Source organism: Entelurus aequoreus, linkage group LG18 (genome assembly GCF_033978785.1).
Source record: "Entelurus aequoreus isolate RoL-2023_Sb linkage group LG18, RoL_Eaeq_v1.1, whole genome shotgun sequence".
Lineage (NCBI taxonomy): Eukaryota > Metazoa > Chordata > Actinopteri > Syngnathiformes > Syngnathidae > Entelurus > Entelurus aequoreus.
The window spans coordinates 38,901,502-38,924,578 of NC_084748.1; the positions used below are offsets into that span (position 1 = coordinate 38,901,502).

The 23,077-nt window shown below is 39.2% G+C and overlaps 1 protein-coding gene across 2 annotated transcripts in view; it reads left to right on the forward strand.

Annotated features, from left to right (window-relative positions):
* The window catches only part of LOC133634121 (protein AF-17-like), an 85,131-nt gene that overhangs the window by 54,470 nt on the left and 7,584 nt on the right, over nucleotides 1-23,077 (forward strand). For both annotated transcript variants that reach the window (XM_062027146.1, XM_062027147.1), the window contains exons 14-19: nucleotides 3,626-3,774; nucleotides 4,836-5,033; nucleotides 16,382-16,458; nucleotides 16,560-16,924; nucleotides 17,034-17,124; nucleotides 22,865-23,056. In XM_062027146.1, coding sequence (XP_061883130.1) covers nucleotides 3,626-3,774; nucleotides 4,836-5,033; nucleotides 16,382-16,458; nucleotides 16,560-16,924; nucleotides 17,034-17,124; nucleotides 22,865-23,056 — 1,072 coding nt within the window. The remainder of the gene's footprint in view (nucleotides 1-3,625; nucleotides 3,775-4,835; nucleotides 5,034-16,381; nucleotides 16,459-16,559; nucleotides 16,925-17,033; nucleotides 17,125-22,864; nucleotides 23,057-23,077) is intronic.

Below are 23,077 nucleotides of genomic sequence, written 5' to 3' on the forward strand. Positions count from 1 at the left end.
GTAAAATAAAATGTATGTTTTGGAGTAATCAAATTGTTCCGTAATTTGTGTTTTAGTGCAAAATAACAACATTAAAATAATTAAATAGATAACAGTGTTTCCCATAAACTGCCAAGATACCTGTGGCGATGGGGGCGTGGCTATGGGCGTGGTCAACATGACATCATCGAGTAATTTGCATAATTTACTACAATGATATGATTTTCTCTAAAAAGGCTCAAAAAATGTATACTTACTAATTAATAATAACAGTTTTGTTTTAAACGTCCATCCATTCATTCATTTTACAATATAATTACAACACTCTATGTATATATTTATATACAGATTTGAACAATAAGTTATTCACTGAAGTATATTTATTAATTGTGGTTCTTACAAAAAATATATCTTATAAAATATAAAAGCTAAAATGTCTCTTAAAGCTCTGCCCCTTTAATTAGTGCATACTAAATAATTTAACTTTAGCCTTCTACTACAACCATATTATTTACCAGCAACATAAAGTGAAACAGAGGCAGAGGAGTCCTGCCACAGTCAGTAACAAATAAACAGAAAACAGTAGTGGTCAAATACAAATAAGGCAACAAGAGAAGTATCCTACACTTCTCTTTTGTAAAGTAAATCTGAACAGCCTATATGGGCATCTACATCAACTATATGATTTGCCTGAGAAGCTGGACAGGACAAAAAAAAATTTTTAAATATAAAAATACAAAAAATTGTATTTATTTTTTTAATTTATTTGTGGCGGACGTAATTCTTTCGTGGCGGGCCGCCACAAATAAATGAATGTGTGGGAAACACTGGATAACCTTTAGTTCCATGAGAGCCTGCCACGGCGAGACAATCGCATAATGATTTAGTTTAATGTTTACACCGGATTCCCTTCCTGATGCAGTTCTGGCGGGTGATGGAACCCGCGCCCGCTGCTACAAAAATACGAAGTGTGTATCGCAAAAGATTCACAATAAAGTTGGTGAATTTTGCTATTTTATTCTCTCATTGGTGTCAGAGCAGTAACATGCTGAGAATAATTGTTCCATACAATTTTATAAAAATAACCGTCAGTGTGACCTGTGTGATTGTTGATCAAGTATGTCTTGCAGTCACTTACGTTTGTGTACAGACACCAAATACAACATGTAACTGGGCCGGCACGCAATTGGGCCGCGTGTCTGAGACCACTGCTTTAAAACAACTAGCAGGTGTACGCGGCTTGCTGAGCAGCCTGAAGAGTGATTGTCATAGTTGCATCTACATAATTCTACGTAATTCCAGTGCCGAGAGCTGCGGCCTACCACCATTACTCCGCCCCTTCCCTCTGTTGCTAGATATCTTGAGATGTATGTTGTAATATGTATATGTGCTTTGCTATGGAGGTTTTTTCCCACTCCAGACTGGGCCCGCTTAGGAGCCCAGTCTAGATTGTATTTTTTTACTCATCCTTCCCCAGCGTTTTACCTTTTTCCCCATCTTTTACGGGGCGCCTTGTGGCGACCCATCAGCGTTCCTGTTCTGTAACCCTGTACACTGTTTGTCTAATCTTGAACGGGTTTGTGCTGAAAACAAAGTTTCGTTGTACTTGTGTAATGACAATAAAAGACCTATCCTATCCTATCCTAACGATTTATGATTATATATTAATCTGTGTTTACCTTGCTGCAATTTTCGAAGACTGTGCAAGCTAGTGCGAAAGTAGTACACTGACGTTACATCGTACATTTTATGCTTCATCATCACATACTTGGAAATATTACCAATGTACAGTAAATGAGAAGGGCTTACTTATTTAACACATTTTCTACAAACTTTTTTTTTTCACAGAAAAAGGTCCCTATTTAACGTCAAATTACCGCAAAATAGCTTAATAGTACGATTTAATTTGGATGTTGGCCAACACAGTTTTTGTGAAAGTAGCAGTAAATGTAAATGAAGTTTGAGCCCCTGAGTTGGTGCATCAGTGATTACTTACAGACAAGACGGAAAGAGGAGTTTAAGTAACTTTGCGACTGGATTAAGGTAGCGCAAAATAGACAATACGAGATAGAAATGATATACTATCATTATATTGTGATAATGCATGTTAATGGACCATTCTAGCGTTGACAAATTTGTTAAGTGTCAAATTTGAGAGAAAAAATGCATCCTTGCAACGTAGCCTCCTCACTAGCAGCTAATGTCCCTCCCGAGTGCAGCAAAGCCACTTCTAAATCCACAATCCTCTCCTTCATGGTGGCAATTAAAATACAGATGTGACGTTCATGAGTCGAGTCTTTTGAACGGTTCTTTTATGTGAGTGATGAGAACCAATTTGCAGTTGCAAGCCCTTTTATTAAAAATTGCCTAAGCATGTTGTAATTTAGTTCGGGAAAGTGTAAATCGTCGCAGCAGAAAGTAACCAGTTATTAACATCAAATTAGCAAGTACCGGTAGATTAACAGTAGTTTTGACAAAATAGTACAACCAGAAATTACACAATAAGTTACTGCATACAGTACAGGCCAAAAGTTTGGACACACCTTCTCATTTCAATGTGTTTTCTGTATTTTCATGACTATTTACATTGTAGATTGTCACTGAAGGCATCAAAACTATGACACCTGTGAAGTGAAAACCCTTTCAGGTTAGACTACCTCTTAAAGATCATCGAGAGAAGGCCAAGAGTGTGCAAAACAGTAATCTGAGCAAAGGGTGACTATTTTGAAGAAACGAGAATATAAAACATATTTTCAGTTATTTCACCTTTTTTTGTTAAGTGCATAACTGCACATGTGTTCGTTCATAGTTTTGATGCCTTCAGTGACAATCTACAATGTAAATCAGGGGTTCCCAAACTACGGCCCGCGGGCCGGATCCGGCCCCCCAGCATCCAAAATCCGGCCCACGGGAAGTCCCAAGTAAAAAAAAAAAGTTTTTATTTTTTTATTTTTTGTTTTTTTTAATCTTTCCTTTCTAATCCATTTTCTACCGCTTGTTACTCGTGGTGTCTCCTAGCCGCTCAGGCAAATAATATTGTCTAAAAAGGAATTTTCCCATCGATAACGTGACAATGTTAAATGTTGATGATGATCATCAATGTTAATTGATGTTAAATGACAAAACGGATTATAAAGACAATGTATATATGTATATACAGTATACATATATCTATATATATATATATATATATATATATATATATATATATATATATATATATATATATATATATATATATATATATAAATTTTATATATATATATATATATATATATATATATATATATATATATACAGCCTGGCCCCCGGCCAATTTTTTTTAACCCAATGCAGCCCCTGAGTCAAAAAGTTTGAGGATGTAAATAGTCATGAAAATAAAGAAAACGCATTGAATGAGAAGGTGTGTCCAAACTTTTGGCCTGTACTGTATGTCAGCAGCCAAATTATCAGTCTTTGGAACCCGTTTTTAAATGCTTCTATTATTATTTACATGTATATGCTATATGATAATATATTGTGATATATATTGTTTTGCAAGAGGCTGCAATATATATCGCAATATAGATTTTAGGCCATACCACCCATCCGTAGACCGGATGAATGTTTACCACCTTCTCCTTGTCGCTGCCTCCGTCACACCTAGGTCTCCGATGAGCTCCCTTCCCCTTCTGTTTGACCAGAGAGATGGCTTAGGTGCAGGAGTTCGAGCGTGTCCTGAGAATATCCCCCAGTCCAGCTCCCACATTGAGCTCCTGCTGGAGAAACATGGCAATGGAGAGATGGGAGTCAACAGTGAGTAACACCATCCTGTTCATAGCTTTCTGATTCTGTGTGATGTGTGTTAATATCTTTGGAAGTTTGGCACCACAAATAATATGTTCATAAATTATGTTATTCACACACATTAACAGCAGTTCCTTTTTTTAAATGCATTACTGATCAATATTTTCCCATTCATTTATTTGCTGCTAAGAAAAAATGTAGACCGCCACAAAATTTTTTAGAGCTGTTAGGGCCTGATTTACTTAAGGTGAGCGTGTACTAGGGTTGTCCCGATATCAATATTTTGGTGCCAGTATCGGTACCAAAATGTATTTCGATACTTTTCTAAATAAAGGGAACCACAAAAAAATGGCATTATAGGCTTCACCGGTGTGGAGGTTGCCGTCCTGTGGGTTCTTCTGACCACAAAGATCCTCTCGTGAGCCCGGGATTCTACACCCATGACTTCACAGCCACCCACCCCGGCAATCACATCATAAAGTTTGCCGATGACACAACGGTGGTGGGCTGCATCTCTGGGGTTGACGAGACGGCATACCGGGACGAGGTGGAGCAGCTGGAAATTTTAAATTGCACTTCATAAGTTAACCCGGCCGTATTGGCATGTGTTGCAATGTTAAGATTTCATCATTGATATATAAACTATCAGACTGCGTGGTCGGTAGTAGTGGCTTTCAGTAGGCCTTTAATATCCATTCATCCATCCAACACAGACAGACGGACAACCACCACACCAATCGCATACACATTAGAGTTATTTTCGAGACAAAATATTTTTTTTGGGCACCCCATCGAGGCTGCGGGTCTCTTAAGGCCTCACTCTTGTGTTGGTATACTCTTGTTTTTTCTAAACTAAACACAGTTGATGCAAATCACCTTGTTTGCTATCCTTATATCCAAATCGATAAAGATGTGAACTGAATTGAAAATGCAATCGGAATCATAAACAATGTTTCTATCCCTAGTAGCGAGCCTCCAGAGGTGGTTTGCTTCATCTTTGTGTCAAACAATGGCAGCGAAGTTGTAACTTATAAGTGATATAAAAAGTGTTGGTCTCTTCTCTCCACAAGTCGTCGAGATGCTGCAGTCTCTTCATTCGCTGCAACAAGAGAACCAGCGCCTCCAAGACCAGATTCTCAGTCTGACAGCCAAGAGGGAGCGGATGCAGCTGCTCAACACAGAGTTGGCCGTACCTTTCCCTCATGGTCTTTCTGTCCAAGCCTCTTTGCACGCCGCTTCCCAGGTCAACTTCCTGTCCTCCAGTCCAGGTCAGATTCTTCATGTGTACTACCTTTATTATGACATGATCTAGTCAACAAGTATGTGCCATTTGCTTGTTGTAAACTTAAACTTAAAGTTCTGTCTTTTTCAACTTTAAATCTGGTGATGAACATATTGAACTACTCAAAATGTGTATTGAACCATCTCAGGTAACTTTATTTCATTTTTGTAAGGTTGCTAAATTGAGTGACAGGACAGAAAATGAGTTTTTGGCATATAATTAGCAAATACAAACCCCAAAACCAGTGAAGTTGGCACGTTGCGTAAATCGTAAATAAAAACAAAATACAATGATTTGCAAATCCTTTTCAACCTATATTCAATTGAATCGACTGCAAAGACAAGATACTTAACGTTAGAACTGGAAAACATTTTTTTTGGCAAATATTAGCTCATTTGGAATTTGATGCCTGCAACATGTTTCAACAAAGCTGGCACAAGTGGCAAAAAAGACTGAGAAAGTTGAGGAATGCTCATCAAACACTTATTTGGAACATCTCACAGGTGAACAGGCTAATTGGGAACAGGTGGGTGCCATGATTGGGTATAAAAGCAGCTTCCTGTCATGATCTGTGGTCTAGATCATGTTTTGTTTAGTTGTGTTCTGTTACTTTTGGACTCCATAGTTCCTGTTTTTGTGCACCCTTGTTTGTTTTAGTTTCCATGACGACTGTTTAGTTTCACCTGTCTCATGTGTCTGACTCATGCACCTGTTTTAATCAGAGACTATTATTTAAGCCTGTTTTGCCAGTTGGTCGGCCTGGCGACATTTCTCTGTGTTTACTCTGTTCTTGCTCTGTATCGATTCTTTCATGCTCGTTTCATGCCACAGATTCATGCTTGTTTTCATGCGATTGTTCGCTTCATGCCGTGCCTCGTAAGTTTTGTTTATTCAAGCCACAGTTTAGTGAGTTTTTTAGTTTCATGTTTCATGTCCTAAGATTTTTGCCTTAGCTTTCACGTGCGTTAGGCACGCTCGACTTGGGGTTGTTTTCTGTTTTTGTAGTACTTTATAGTCAATGTTTTTACCTGCAAGCCTTGTCCGGTCAAGTCTGTTTGCATCCCGGGAAAACAATTCTTGCAGTAAGCTGCGTAAAAATCCACGTTATGACACCTCTATGAAATGCTCAGTCATTCACAAACAAGGATGGGGCAAGAGTCACCACTTTGTGAACAAATGCGTGAGCAAATTGTCAAACAGTTTAAGAACAACATTTCTCAACAAGCTATTGCAAGGAATTTAGGGATTTCACCATCTACGGTCCGTAATATCATCAAACGTTTCAGAGAATCTGGAGAAATCACTGCACGTAAGTGATGATATTACGGACCTTGAATCCCTCAGGCGGTGCTGCATCAAAAAGCGACATCAGTGTGTAAAAGATATCACCACAAGGGCTCAGGAACACTTCAGAAAACCACTGTCAGTAACTACAGTTTGTTGCTACATCTGTAAGTACAAGTTAAAGCTCTACTATGCAAAGCCAAAGCCATTTATCAACAACACCCAGAAACGCTGCCGGCTTTGCTGGGCACGAGCTCATCTAAGATGGACTGATACAAAGTGGAAAAGTGTTCTGTGGTCTGACGAGTCCACATTTCAAATTGTTTTTGCCGCAAAGTTCAAAAGCCAGCATCTGTGATGGTATTGGGTTGTATTTGTGCCCAAGGCATGGGTAACTTACACATCTGTGAAGGCACCACTAATGCTGAAAAGTACATACAGGTTTTGGAGCAACATAGGTTGCCATCCAAGCAACGTTATCATGGACGCCCCTGCTTATTTCAGCAAGCCAATGCCAAGCCACGTGTTACAACAGCATGGCTTCATAGTAAAAGAGTGCTGGTACTAGACTGGCCTGCCTGTAGTCCAGACTTGTCTCCCATTGAAAATGTGTGGCGCAATAAGAAGCCTAAAATACCACAACAGACACCCCGGACTGTTGAACAACTTAAGCTGTACATCAAGCAAGAATGGGAAAGAATTCCATCTGAAAAGTTCAAAAATTGGTCTCCTCAGTTCCCAAACGTTTACTGAGTGTTGTTAAAAGGAAAGGCCATTTAACACAGTAGTAAAAATGCCACTGTGCCAACTTTTTTGCAATGTGTTGCTGCCATTAAATTCTAAGTTAATGATTATTTGCAAAAAAAAATTAAGTTTCTCAGTTCGAACATTAAATATCTTGTCTTTGCAGTCTATTCAATTGAATATAAGTTGAAAAGGATTTGCATATCATTCTGCATGTATTCTGTTTTTATTTAAGAATTACACAACGTGCCAAATTCACTGGTTTTGGGTTTTGTAGATGAAACGTAGCATGTTTGACATTAAACACATTACAGTGATCTAACAAACTATTTTATTTAAAAAATAAAAATGGGTTAAAGGACTGTGCTGAGTGTTCCGTTAGTTGAATTATCATCAAATATGTGGAAAAAGCCTGAATGATCCAACTTCCTGTGGACCATGTGACCTGCGATAATGTTTTAGGGCAGTGGTTCCCAAATGTTTTTCACCAAGTACCACCTCGGAAAACATTTGGCTCACCGAGTACCATCATAATGACCAACATGAAAATACAATTGCGTAGTAGGTCCCAGTATTCATTAAAAACAAGGCAGAGGTTTTCTTTTACACATATATTTAATATCTTAGCCACTGTTACATTACACACAGCTTAAACAGTAACACTGTGTTTGAATATTGGAAAATGAAACACTAATCACTTAGTTAAGTTATTCTTTGGCATACCACTAGATGGAGGCCGCGTACTACTAGTAGTACCTGTACCACAGTTTGAGAATCACTGTGTTATGGTAACAGGACCGAATGAAAACACAGAACACACAACAAAAGTGTGAATTTGACCTAAACTGTTGTCTGTTGTTTTTATAAATGTAGGTATAATTGGAATAAAGAGTAACACAAATATGTAAAAAAATAATAATAATTTGTAAGAGATTACACTTCATAATAAATATTAGAAAGCAGGGACAAGTGACACAATTTCCAGTGTTCAAGCTACTTCAAATTCATCTTTTAAATTCTATTTGCTAAATATGCAAGCAGATCTCAATATGTTGGACACTTTGCTTATTTAAAATAAATATTTCACGGTTGATTTTATCACGCATTAATCAATTATGTTTATTCCCGAGTATGTGGGCCAACTCAGTTAAATGACCAACATACTACAAAGTACGGTTGTCGCGATACTATAATTTCAGTAGTTAATATGATATTGATGCCTAGGAATTTCAACGATTCTCAATACTAATTTGATACCACAATAAAAAAATAAAAATAAACCTATGTTCTCAAATTCACTATATACACTTTACTGAAACATGTGTTAAAGTGTCAGGTATTTAAAATCACTGTGCTTCAATATTGTTTTGAACATAATATAAATTGCAGTATCAGCTGCCAAGAGGTAACTACCGGTACCCATTTAAAAAAGAACAGCAGTGTTCTATAACTTCCCAGTATATCAAAAAAAACAATACTGTGCTTATAAATATGATAATAAATAACAGTAGTTAACTATTCTACATTCCAAAAAACAACAGCAGTGACATGGAAACTTTGAGTGTATAAAGCAAACAATATTTTTCTCAATATTCTTTGAATATGGTGTGACGTAATGTCATTTGTAATGAATTAGGCTAATAAAAACAATATTCAAAGACAAAGTCTGTCTGTTTTACTTGTTAATAATATAAACGTTTCGGCCTTTTATTATTACGTTCTGCTTTTTTGCTCTACTTTTTCTGTTTGTAATTTGTTATTTTATTTCCTCAATGTGCCACCGGCCCATACAAAAAGAGCTGCGTTCAGTATATGGCCCCCAGGCCTCACTTTGCCTTCCTAATGAAATAGGTAAAGCAGTGGTATTTAAAGTGTTGCCAAACAACAGTAGGGTGTCTCTACGCTGTGTTTTCTTAGAACTAATGGAATTGATCATGGAATTTCTGCACGTTGTGGTAATACACACTGCTTAGACAGGTTTGGACAATCGATCAAATTTTGATTTCGATTTCCAATATAGCTTCCCAAAATCATGAAAATATTATAATCGAAATATATTTATTAATGGGCCGTGCAAAGTGCATGCAAATTCCTGAGCTTGTATGGAAAAAAACAGATAAATGAGTGAAAAAAGACCACATCTCCTAGAAGTTTGGGATCTCACCATAGTTCTTCATTTTTATTTGACAAAGCGTTAGTATGCCTAATCAATATTCACTCAACTCCACAAAAAAAAAGTAAGGCATTTCTGTGTTGACGAAACGGCGGACGGAGTCACATAGTTGGCCATTAAATCACAATTTGCTGTTAAACGCAAAATATCACAGAAATTGATACAAATATGACTGAATTGCTGTATTTGTGAAGAGAAGGAACATTTTGGGGGGGTAAATTGTCTCCGCAGATGTTGTTTTAATTTATTGCTGTTACTATTGTTATTTTACATGTTGTTTATTGGTTTCTAATTTATTGTATTTAAAGATTAGTTTTAATGGTACAATATTTATTTTATTTTTTATACATACCGTATTTTTCGGACTATAAGTCGCAGTTTTTTTCATAGTTTGGCCGACTTATACTCAGGAGCGACTTATGTGTGAAATTATTAACACATTACCGTAAAATATCAAATATTATTTAGCTCATTCACGTAAGAGACTAGACGTATAAGATTTCATCGGATTTAGCTATTAGGAGTGACAGATTGTTTGGTAAACGTATAGCATGTTCTATATGTTATAGTTATTTGAATGACTCTTACCATAATATGTTACGTTAACATACCAGGCACGTTCTGAGTTGGTTATTTATGCGTCATATAACGTACACTTATTCAGCCTGTTGTTCACTATTCTTTATCTATTTTAAAGGCCTACTGAAATGATTTTTTTTTATTTAAACGGGAATAGCAGATCCATTCTATGTGTCATACTTGATCATTTCGCGATATTGCCATATTTTTGCTGAAAGGATTTAGTAGAGAAAATCGACGATAAAGTTCGCAACTTTTGCTCGCTGATAAAAAAAAGCCTTGCCTGTACCGGAAGTAGCGTGACGTCACAGGAGCTAGGATTCCTCACAATTCCCCGTTGTTTACAATGGAGCGAGAGAGATTCGGACCGAGAAAGTGATGATTACCCCATTAATTTGAGCGAGGATGAAAGATTCATAGATGAGGAACGTTACAGTGAATGACTTGAGAGGCAGCGATGGACGTATCTTTTTTCGCTCTGACCGTAACTTAGGTACAAGCTGGCTCATTGGATTCCACACTCTCCTTTTTCTATTGTAGATCACAGATTTGTATTTTAAACCACCTTGGATACTATATCCTCTTGAAAATGAGAGTCGAGAACGCGAAATGGACATTCAGTGCCTTTTATCTCCACGACAATACATCGGCGAAATGCTTTAGCTACGAGCTAACGTGATAGCATCTTGCTTTAACTGCATATAGAAACAAAATAAATAAACCCCTGACTGGAAGGATAGATAGAAAATCAACAATACTATTAAACCGTGGACATGTAAATACACGGTTAATGCTTTCCAGGCTGGCGAAGGTTAACAATGCTGTGCTAACGACGCCATTGAAGCTAACTTAGCAACCGGACTGCACAGAGCTATGCTAAAAACATTAGCTCTCCACCTACGCCAGCCAGCCCTCATTTGTTCATCAACACCCGTGCTCACCTGCGTTCCAGCGATCAGCAGAAGGACGAAGGACTTCACCCGATGCGTTTGGCGGCCCGTAGACGTAGGAAGTCAAGGTGAGGTCGGCGGCTAGCGCGGCTAGCGCTCCAACAAAGTCCTCCTGGTTTTGTTGCTGTAGTCCGCTGCTAATACACTGATCCCACCTACAACTGTCTTCTTTGCAGCCTTCATTGTTCATTAAAAAAATTGCAAAAGATGTCCAGAATACTGTGGAATTATGAAATGAAAACAGAGCTTTTTGTATAGGATTCTACGGGGTACCATAACTTCCGTTACTCGGACTTCGTCACGCGCATACGTCATCATACCGCGATGTTTCAGCCGGATATTTCCCGGGAAGTTTTAAATGTCACTTTATAAGTTAACCCGGCCGTATTGGCATGTGTTGCAATGTTAAGATTTCATCATTGATATATAAACTATCAGACTGCGTGGTCGGTAGTAGTGGCTTTCAGTAGGCCTTTAAATTGCCTTTCAAATGTATATTCTTGGTGTTGGGTTTTATCAAATAAATTTCCCCCAAAATTGTGACTTATACTCCAGTGCGACTTATATATATTTTTTTCCTTCTTTATTATGCATTTTCGGCTGGTGCGACTTATACTCCTGAGCGATTTATAGTCCGAAAAATACAGTATTTTGTCATGTCCAGCTCCTCAGGCAAATCATATCGTTGATGTAGATGCCCATATTTGCTGTACAGTTTACTTGACAAAAGCAGAGTGGGATACTTCTCTTGTTGCCTTATTTGTATTTGAAGTTATTAAATGGATTTATATTATTGTTTGGCGCAGCCAGACCGGAGCAGGACGGGATAGAAATAAGAAAAAAAAAGGAAGACAGAGGGGGAAATTGCGGGGACAAGAGGGGGATAAGACAAAGACAAAACAATAACAACCACAACAACAGAACAGCATCAGCAAATATGATATGAAAAGTGATAGCAAAGAAGCAGTTAATGAAGTAAATATTAATAACACAAAAATTACAATGAACATTATTAAGTTAAAAAGTTAAAGTTAAAAGTAAATTATTGCACTACAAATGGAGCAGTAAAAATACCAACAGAGATAGCACTTTTAATTACCTCTATTATCAACAATACAATTGTTTCACGGGCAGTATGGTGGAACAGGGGTTAGTGCATGTGCCTCACAATACAAAGGTCCTGAGTAGTCCTGGGTTCGATCCTGCGCTCGGGATCTTTCTGTGTGGAGTTTGCATGTTTTCCCCGTGACTGCGTGGGTTTCCTCCTGGGTACTCCGGCTTCCTCCCACCTCCAAAGACATGCACCTGGGAATAGGTTGATTGGCAACACTAAATTGGCCCTAGTGTGTGAATGTGAGTGTGAATGTTGTCTGTCTATCTGTGTTGGACCTGTGATGAGGTGGCGACTTGTCCAGGGTGTACCCCGCCTCCTGCCCGAATGCAGCTGAGATAGGCTCCAGCACCCTCCGCCACCCCAAAAGGGACAAGCGGTAGAAAATGTATGGATGGATGGACAATTGTTTCACATGCAACAATGGTGGTACAGTATTACATGTAATCATGTTTAGGCTCCAGCGCCCCCCGTGACCCCGAAGGGAATAAGCGGTAGGAAATGGATGGATGGATGGATGTTTTTAAATTGACGAATAATCGTGTTAATAATTGTGATTTATTTATTTTTATTTTTTATTTTTAATTTTTTTGTCCTGTCCAGCTTCTCAGGCAAATCATATAGTAGATGTAGATGCCCATATCGGCTGTTCAGATTTACTTTACAAAAGAGAAGTGTAGGATACTTCTCTTGTTGCCTTATTTGTATTTGACTTTATTAAAGGCCTACTGAAATGATTTTGTTTTATTTAAACAGGGATAGCAGATCCATTCTATGTGTCATACTTGATCATTTCGCGATATTGCCATATTTTTGCTGAAAGGATTTAGTCGAGAACATCGACGATAAAGTTCGCAACTTTTGGTCGCTGATAAAAAAAGGCTTGCCTGTACCGGAAGTAAATGATAAATGATAAATGGGTTATACTTATATAGCGCTTTTCTACCTTCAAGGTACTCAAAGCGCTTTAACAGTATTTCCACATTCACCCATTCATACACACATTCACACACTGATGGCGGGAGCTGCCATGCAAGGCGCTAACCAGCAGCCATCAGGAGCAAGGGTGAAGTGTCTTGCTCAAGGACACAACGGACGTGACTTGGATGGTAGAAGGTGGGGATTGAACCCCAGTAACCAGCAACCCTCCGATTGCTGGCACGGCCACTCTACCAACTTCGCCACGCCGCCCCCTAGCGTGACGTCACAAGTTGAAAGGCTCCTCACATTTCCCCATTGTTTACACCAGCAGCGAGAGCGATTCGGACCGAGAAAGCGACAATTACCCCATTAATTTGAGCCAGGATGAAAGATTCGTGGATGAGGAACGTGAGAGTGAAGGACTAGAGTGCAGTGCAGGACGCATCTTTTTTCGCTCTGACCGTAACTTAGGTACAAGGGTTCATTGGATTCCACACTCTCTCCTTTTTCTATTGTGGATCACGGATTTGTATTTTAAACCACCTCGGATACTATATCCTCTTGAAAATGAGAGTCGAGAACGCAAAATGGACATTCACAGTGACTTTTATCTCCACGACAATACATTGGCGAAGCACTTTAGCTACGGAGCTAACGTGATAGCAGCGTGCTTAAATGCAGATAGAAGCAAAAGAAATAAACCCCTGACTGGAAGGATAGACAGAAAATCAACAATACTATTAAACCATGGACCTATAAATACACGGTTAATGCTTTCCAGCTTGGCGAAGCTTAACAATGCTGTTGCTAACGACGCCATTAAAGCTAACTTAGCAACGGGACCTCACAGAGCTATGATAAAAACATTAGTGCTCCACCTACGCCAGCCAGCCCTCATCTGCTCATCAACACCCGTGCTCACCTGCGTTCCAGCAATCGACGGAAGGACGAAGGACTTCACCCGATCATCCGTGCGGTCGGCGGCTAGCGTCGGATAGCGCGTCTGCTATCCAAGTCGAAGTCCTCCTGGTTGTGTTACTACAGCCAGCCGCTAATACACCGATCCCACCTACAACTTTCTTCTTTGCAGTCTCCATTGTTCATTAAACAAATTGCAAAAGATTCACCAACACAAATGTCCAGAATACTGTGGAATTTTGAGATGAAAACCGAGCTTTTGTATTGGATTCAATGGTGTCCGAATACTTCCGTTTAACTATTGACGTCACGCGCATACGTCATCATACATAGACGTTTTCAACTGGAAGTTTAGCGGGAAATTTAAAATTGCACTTTAATAGTTAACCCGGCCGTATTGGCATGTGTTGCAATGTTAAGATTGCATCATTGATATATAAACTATCAGACTGCGTGGTCGGTAGTAGTGGGTTTCAGTAGGCCTTTAAATGTATTTATATTATCATTTGGTGCAGCCGGGCCAGAGCAGGAGGGGATAGAAAGAGAAAAAAAGGAAGACAGAGGGGGAAATTGTAGGGACAAGAGGGGGATAAGACAGAGAGACAAAAACAACAACAGCAAACACAACAATAACAACAACAACAATAGAGCAACATCAGTAAATACGACATGTACAAATATGATAGTAAAAGTGATAGCAAATAAGCAGTTAATAATTGTGATTTAAATATCAATCAAAATGATCGTGATTATTATTTTTGCTATAATTATCCAGCCCGAACATCGCCTGGGCTTGTAGTGGTGGATTTCCGCTCTCACTCGCTCGGCGAATACTTTTATTACCGCTTGTATTTGATTAGCGTATATATACATGCATGACACAAAATACACGTTTCTTTCACTTTTAATATGTAGCGCTACTTGCTAAATATAGCAACTAAGTGGCTAAAGTGCATCACAGATCATTTCTGCTATGTGGTATTCTCTGACAAACAAGGCAGTTATGAGGTGTGTTGTGAAGCAGAATTACGCCACACCTATAGTTATGCTACACTGTCACAGCATTATCATTATGTCCATTATTACTTGTTTATGAGCGAGGGCCAACCAGTAGCCCCAAATCCGGATTTGTAACAGGCTTCCATGAAAAAGTAAAAACTGTATTTTTCCGGACCATAAGCCGCACCGGATTATAAGGCGCACTGCCGATGAATGGCCTATTTTCTATCTTTTTTCATATATAAGGCGCATTAAAGGAGTCATATTATTATAATTTTTTTCTAAATTGAAAACACTTCTTTGTGGTCTACATAACATGTAATGGTAGTTCTTTGGTCAATATGTTGCATAGATTATGTTTTACAGACCATCTTCAAGCCGCTTTCTGACAGTCGCTTCCAGATGCGCTGTTTTGTGGGCGGTCTTATTTACGTGGCTCACCTTTGGCAGCGTCTTCTCCCCGTCATCTTTGGTGTAGCGTGCAAGGACGGGAGTTGAAGAAGTGTCAAAAGATGGAGCTAACTGTTTTAATGACATTCAGACTTTACTTAAATCAATAACGGAGCATGTGTGAAAAATCGTCCGACCGGAAGCCTCTAATAACTAAAGTTCCTTGGGTGAATAATGTATACTCACTACACCGGTATGTTTTAGCGCTTTTATGGCGAGTTTACTGACAGATATAAGTAAGAACTTTGCTCTACTTTATATTACAAATGGCAACAGCGGAGGATAAATGTCCCATAACAAGAAGATAGAGGGGAAAAAAGAAGCTTATCGACTACAAAGGCGCAATTTTTCAGGATTTATGCAGATCCAGATAATATGTCTTACCTTGTACACACACCATAATAATAAGCACATCAACCGGTGCGACTTCATAGCTTACCAAAGTCGTACTAAAACATTTTGATAGATCTTTGAGCGCCATGTTTAATGTTCTATGTTTTCAATGGAACATATAAAATGTTGGTGTTGTTAACTTGAGTCATATTGCCATCATAGTGCAGTCTACAAGTATCTCTTATGTTTGACTGCCATCTACTGGTCACACTTATCACTACACCATGTACCAAATAAAATTGCTTCGAGGTCGGTAAGCAAAACCAGAATTGTTCCGTACATTAGGCGGACCGGGTTATAAGGTGCACTGTCGAGTTTTAAGGGAAAAAAAGGATTTTAAGTGCGCCTTATAGTCCAGAAAATACGGTATATGGAAACACTGGATCAGTCTTTAAGACAGTAGGCGTTTTTCTTTGGCACTGCCGAGAATTGACACGGCTTGCGAAGGAAAAAGTGTACAGTACAGTATTCTGTACTGACAACACTGGAAAAAGCAAGTATTAATGTTCTTTTTGTGTTTTGGTTTGACTTGGTATCAACATAGTAATACTTTTGACAACCCTTTCACAAACAACACTGGAAAAAGCAAGTATCAATGTTCTTTTTGTGTGTCGGTTTGACTTGGTATCAACGTTATAATACTTTTGACAACCCTTTCACAAACAAACTAATGTTCGTTCCCCTGCTGCTCTTCACCAGCCTACTTCTGCATGGTGCACTTCTTAACACTTTTGCATGACCATTCTTTTTTCAATACTGTGGAATGGTCTCAGAGCCTTGAAGTTTGCTGTATTTCCGCTCTCTTTTCTCAGACCCCCTTATCACCAGTAACAGTGCCCTGTCCAAGACCTGTTTCCTTAACGACACTTCCTTCGTTACCTCCTCTGAGGTGAGAACTTGTCGTCTATTTGGTGAACAGGGTTCGGTTTTAGCGAGGAGCGCGACAGATGCCGAACGTACAAACTCAAGTGTATATTTGTGTCTCCTCAGGACCTGCACTCTGGTAGTCCGTCCCGCAGTAGCTCCTCCCTCTCCTTCCAGAGTACCCCTCCTCCACAACAAAGCCCCGCCTCCTTAAGTCAGCCCGTGCTGAACGGACGAGCTTCGAGCGACGGTTTAGGGACAATCAGCCAGGCTGGCAGCTCCACTCAGCCTTTGGCGGGCGGGCTGTTGGCGTCTCTCGTAGGAAGCCCTCAACTGAGTATGACCGGCGCGCTCAGCCTTTTAAACGGGGTGATCCAGTCTGCTGTCCAAAGCGCCTCCCAGTGCACACTCCCTGCTCTACGACCCCAGCCGCCTCCACTCCACCCCCAGTCCACGGCACAGAGCTTTCAGCTTCCCAAGAGTGCGAGCCCGTACGTATTTTTTACTAATTTGTATTACCTCAACCAAAAATTTATTTTTAAACTGACACGTTGACACAGGCTGTTTTGTTTCTTATGTCCATGCATGTTTGTTTTCCAGATCTTCTCTCCTGTCCGAGCAGCAAAAGCAGCTACTTGTGGAGCAGCAGCAACAGCTACAACACTTCCTGACGTCACAGAACTTCACTCCGGTAATGTCATGCTACTCGTTAGTGTTTCCCCTTGCATTATATCATTAATCTATGCCTGATTGTGGTAAACACACTTTTGTTATGCTTTGTTGGTTTGCTGTGGACCACAACATACAGATGTGGGAGCCAGTAAACCAGAATTCTCGCAAATTATCAATCAATCAATCAAAGTTTACTTATGTAGCCTTAAATCACGAGTGTCTCAAAGGGCTGCACAAGCCACAACGACATCCTCGGCTCAGATCCCACATCAGGGCAAGAAAAAACTCAACCCACTGGGATGACAATGAGAAACCTTGGAGGGGACCGCAGATGTGTGGATCCCCCCCTGGGCGACCGGTGCAATGGACGTTGAGTGAATCTAGCATAATATTGTGAGAGTCCAGTCCATAGTGGATCTAACATAATAGTGTGAGAGTCCAGTCCATAGTGGATCTAGTTAAAAGTGTGAGAGTCCAGTCCATAGTGGGGCCAGCAGGAGATCATCTTGAGTGGAGACAGGTCAGCAGCGCAGAGACGTCCCTAACTGATGCACAGATGAGTGGTCCACCCCGGGTCCCGACTTTGGACAGCTAGCGGGTCATCTGTGGTCACCGAATCTATGCCCCCCTTTCCTTCGTGGAGAGGGGGGCAGAGCAGAAAAGAAACGGCAGATCAACTGGTCTAAAAGGGGGGTTTATTTAAAGGCTAGAGTATACAAATGAGTTTTAAGATGGGACTTAAATGCTTCTACTGAGGTAGCATCTCTAACTGTAATGTATGTAAACTAACTTCCAATACCCTGGCATTCCAGGGTATTGGAACCCGAATAGAAAACACTCTAAAGCCTGCAGACTTTTTTTGGGCTCTGGGAATCACTAATAAGCCGGAGTTCTTTGAACGCAGATTTCTTGCCGGGACATATGGTACAATACAATCAGCAAGATAGGCTGGAGCCAGACCGTGTAGTATTTTATACGCAAGTAGTAAAACCTTAAAGTCACATCTTAAGTGCACAGGAAGCCAGTGCAGGTGAGCCAGTATAGGCGTAATATGATCAAACTTTCTTGTTCTTGTCAAAAGTCTAGCAGCCGCATTTTGTACCAACTGTAATCTTTTAATGCTAGACATAGGGAGACGCGAAAATAATACGTTACCGTGATTGAGACGAGACGTAACGAATGCATGAATAATGATCTCAGCGTCGCGAGTGGACAAAATGGAACAAATTTGTGAAAGATGAAAGAAGGCCGTTTTAGTAACACTTTTAATGTGTGACTCAAACGAGAGAGTTGGGTCGAAGATAATACCCAGATATTCTTTACCGAGTCGCCTTGTGTAATTGTTTAGTTGTCAAATGTTAAGGTGGTATTATTAAATAAATGTCGGTGTCTAGCAGGACCGATAATCAACATTTCCGTTTTCTTAGCGTTGAGTTGCAAAAAGTTAGTGGACATCCAATGTTTAATTTCATCAAGACACGCCTCCAGCTGACTACAGTGTTGGTCAGCTTTAGGGGCATGTAGAGTTGGGTGTCATCAGCATAACAGTGAAAGCTAACACCATATTTGCGTATGATGTCACCCAGCGGCAACATGTAGATGCTGAAGAGTGCAGGGACAAGAACCGAACCCTGGGGAACTCTGCATGTTACCTTAACATACTCCGAGGTCACATTGTTATGGGAGACACACTGCATCTTGTCAGTAAGATAAGAGTTAAACCAAGACAAGGCTAAGTCTGACATACCAATACGTAGGATTACCATGATGTATTATGTTGGATAATACAGTGCAGGGGGGCCCATTACGTCGATCGCGAGCTACCGGTCGATGGCGGAGGGTGTGTCAGTCGATAGCCAGCCAGGCATTAAAAAAATAGACCTAAAAATTAGCGATCATCAATCTTCACCAAGTCGTCACTTGATTGACATTCACAGCACTCTAATTTTTACTATAACAATCTACAAGGTTAATATAGTCTGCTTCTCTTTTTTCCCCTCCATTTATCTGCTTTCTTTTGTATTTCAAGTTGCCATTACATATATGTATTGTTGCATTTGAACAATTGAATTGTTGATAATAGAGGTAATTATTGTTACTATTCATTATCAATAGTGCTATTTCTATTGGTATTTGTATTGCACCATTCGTAGTGTAATAATGTTCATAGTCATTTCTGTATTATTATTTATTTCACTAACTGCTTCTTTGCTATCACTTTTACCATCATATTTGTACATATCCTATTTTCTAAAGTTGTTCCGTTAATGTTGTTTTTGTGTTTGCTGTTGTTGTTGTCTCTCTGTCTTATCCCCCTCTTGTCCCCACAATTTCCCCCTCTGTCTTCCTTTTTTTCTCTTTCTATCCCCTCCTGCTCCGGGTTGGCTGCACAAAATGATAATATAAATACATTTAATAAAGTCAAATACAAATAAGGCAACAAGAGAAGTATCCAACACTTCTCTTTTGTAAAGTAAATTTGTACAGCCGATATGGGCATCTACATCAACTATATGATTTACCTGAGAAGCTGGACAGGACAACAACAACAAAAAACATTCACGGGATTACGCTGGCTGCTGCGAGATCATTATTAAGAAAAAACGACCGACTGGAAGGCGAGAAACACTTTTTATTTCAACACTCTCGCGCCTTACCTGCCGTCAAAACTCTAAAGACCGACTGCACAGTTCCTGTCTTCACAATAAAAGGCCTGGTTCGTTCTGCCTGCACTAATAAAATAAGAGTCTCAGAAAGCTAGCAGGCTACGGAGTTTTCCGACAATGTATTTCTTGTAAAGTGTATAAAAACGATTTTGGAAGCTGGACAAATAAGATGCCAAAAAGCAACCACTTTCATGTGGTATTTGACAGAAAGGAGGACTTTTTTTGTCCTCCATTTGAAAATGTAGAAGTTATCAGCACTACTGTCTGATTCCAATCAATGCAAGTCATCAGAATCAGGTAATACACCAACTTTATTCTTGTCTTCATGAAAGAAAGGAATCTATATGTATTAAACATGTTTGTATTATCATTAAACACTTTTAACTTGTTAACAAAAACGTCTCTTTCATAAATAAATAAATATATATTATATATATGAATGAGGTAGATCCCCTCGACTTGGTCAATTGAAAAGTAACTGCCTGCAGAAAAAGTGTGGGCACCCCTGATACAGTGATAAGACAAAATATTTTCTTGTCGTTTTCGTTGACAATAATTCCCTTGACAGTGAAGGACTTTAAGGGCAACAACCAAAGGATTTAAAAGAGTAGTAGATAGTAGTTTTTGTTTAGTTTAGTTATTGTGTACTATTGTCTTTATTTTGCTCAAACAATTGTATGTGATCAAAGAGAATAAGTAACTAGCTTAGATATTGTGTTGATATTTTGACACTGTCAATAGCACTTACCATAAATACATTACACAATGTGTGGTTAATACGTGTGATCTGTATCGATGGATCTCACTTAAGCAGACCAGGGCAAAATACTGCCCGTGGGCCACATGCGACCCATTAGGATTTTCAATTCGGCCCGCCGGACATCCTATATTACTTTTTTAGACCTTTAACATCAAAACTGTAGCCGCCATTATGATGTGCTGTTTTTAAATGACCGTAAGTCTTGAACTATAGAAAGTATTTCAATGGTTAAAATCTGCGCTTTTGGTTGTTGAACATCTTTTGACTACTGCCTTTTCAATAAAAAGACCACAACTATGGAACTCTCTACCTGACACTTTGAAAAGTATACCTGCACTTGTCACTTTCAAAAAGCAAACAAAATTGTGGCTAGTTGAGCAACAATCGTGTTCCCATGTTTAGTTTTTACTAATTGGTTTTTATCTAGTCTGCACTTTGTCTGTGTTATTATTATTATTGGCTTTTGCTAGTTTGCACTTTGTCTGTACTATTACTATGATCATTATTATCGACTCATCTTTGCCTTATTCTTTTTATTTTCCTATTTTAATGATGTTGGATCTGTGTTGTTGTTGTTGTTGTTGTTGTTGTTGTTGGGGACAAACACTATGATGCATACATTGGATAACTGTTTCAGATGTCTATGTTTCTGTATCTGTCCCTATTTCAAAAAAACCTTTATATATGTATACGAGTTATTATGGTAATCTACGTCACAGCAGTGTCAGTGTCAGGAACAGATGCGGAAGCAAATTTTTACAACAAATTTCCGCATAAAAGTGATAATATATCATATTGTAGGTGTTTATTACCCTTTGCATTCATATTTTGCGGTTTGTTACATTTATGTTGTACTTTGCTTGATTGTAAAAGATCAAGGAGCTGGTCTGAGAAGTAAAAGAGGAGCGATGTTCATATGTTGTTAATAGCCAGTGTTTTATTGTTCATAGTTAATATAGTAAATCCCACTTTATTTATTTTAATGTAATACATTTTGGGTGTGCCATTCAGTAAAAAACTGTAAAGTTCGATTCCGTTTTTTTGAGGTGGTCTGTCTTAAATTCTTTAGAATTTTATCGGACATTGTGACTTTTGGTATTAGTGTTCCTAAACTAGTGAGCATCCTGGATGATGCCAGTCATTCTCTGCATACCGTTATCAATAGCCAGAAAAGCCTGTTCAGTGCTAGACTGCTTCATCCCAAGTGCAGGACTAATAGACTAAAAAACTCCTTTGTCCCACACGCCATTAGACTGTACAACTCCTCTCTGGAGGGGAGGGGGTGTACTAGGATGACAGGGGATGCAAAACAATAACAGTGCAATACTTTTTCATAACATGGTCACTACTGCCTAGTTTCTCTTGTTATATTCTTATTGTACTGTTATATGTTTATTCTCATTGTTGCTTTTTATTTTTATTCTTATTGTAATATTTTTCTATTTTGTTTCCATTTATACCCCCATTATTTACTTTTTACTTTTTAAATTTGATCTCAATTCTGTACACTGCTGCTGGAATTTTTATTTTCCTGAGGGAACTCTCCTGAAGGAATCAATAATGTACTAACTATCTATCTATCTATCTATCCTGGAAAAAAGGGACCCAAACACACATACTGTACAGCAGATTTTTACAGCTAAATGTGTACCGTAATTTTCGGACTATAAGCTGCATTTTTTGTCATAGTTTGCGACTTATACTCAGGAGCGACTTATGTGTGAAATTATTAAGACATTACTGTAAAATATTAAATAATATTATTTCGCTCATTCACGTACGCTCATTCACGTAAGAGACTAGACGTATAAGATTTCATGGGATTTAGCGATTAGGAGTGATAGATTGTTTTGTAAACGTATAGCATGTTCTATATGTTATAGTTATTTGAATGACTCTTACCATAATATGTTACGTTAACATACCAGGCACGTTCTCAGTTGGTTTTTTATGCCTCATATAACGTACACTTATTCAGCCTGTTGTTCACTATTCTTTATTTATTTTAAATTGCCTTTCAAATGTCTATTCTTGATGTTGGGTTTTATCAAATAAATTTCCCCAAAAAATGTGACTTATACTCCAGTGCGACTTCTATATGTTTTTTTCCTTCTTTATTATGCAATTTGGGCCGGTGCGACTTATACTCCGGAGCGACTTATAGTCCGAAAAATACGGTGTATATATGATTTATACACATACACAGTGGGCCCCCCCATTCACAATGTCGCCCCCCGAGCCAAAATATTTGCCTAGCTCTGCACTAAAGGATGACCAATATCAGCAGCATGAACCCCTCATCCTAACCAGGCCATCTTTCTCCACACATTAAGGAGCAGCGGGCGGTAGTTTGCCAGATGCTGCAGCAACAAAAGCACAGGGAGCTGCAGCGCCTCACGCTGGCAGGAGCCCTGACGTCCGCACCGAGCTCGCCCAACCTGCTGACCTCGGTGGCCGCATCCCCCCTGCAGGGCAGCCAAGGGGGCAACCTCTTCGGTCTGCAGGAGGGTGCGCTTTACAAGCCTGTGAGTGAGCATATTCTCTCA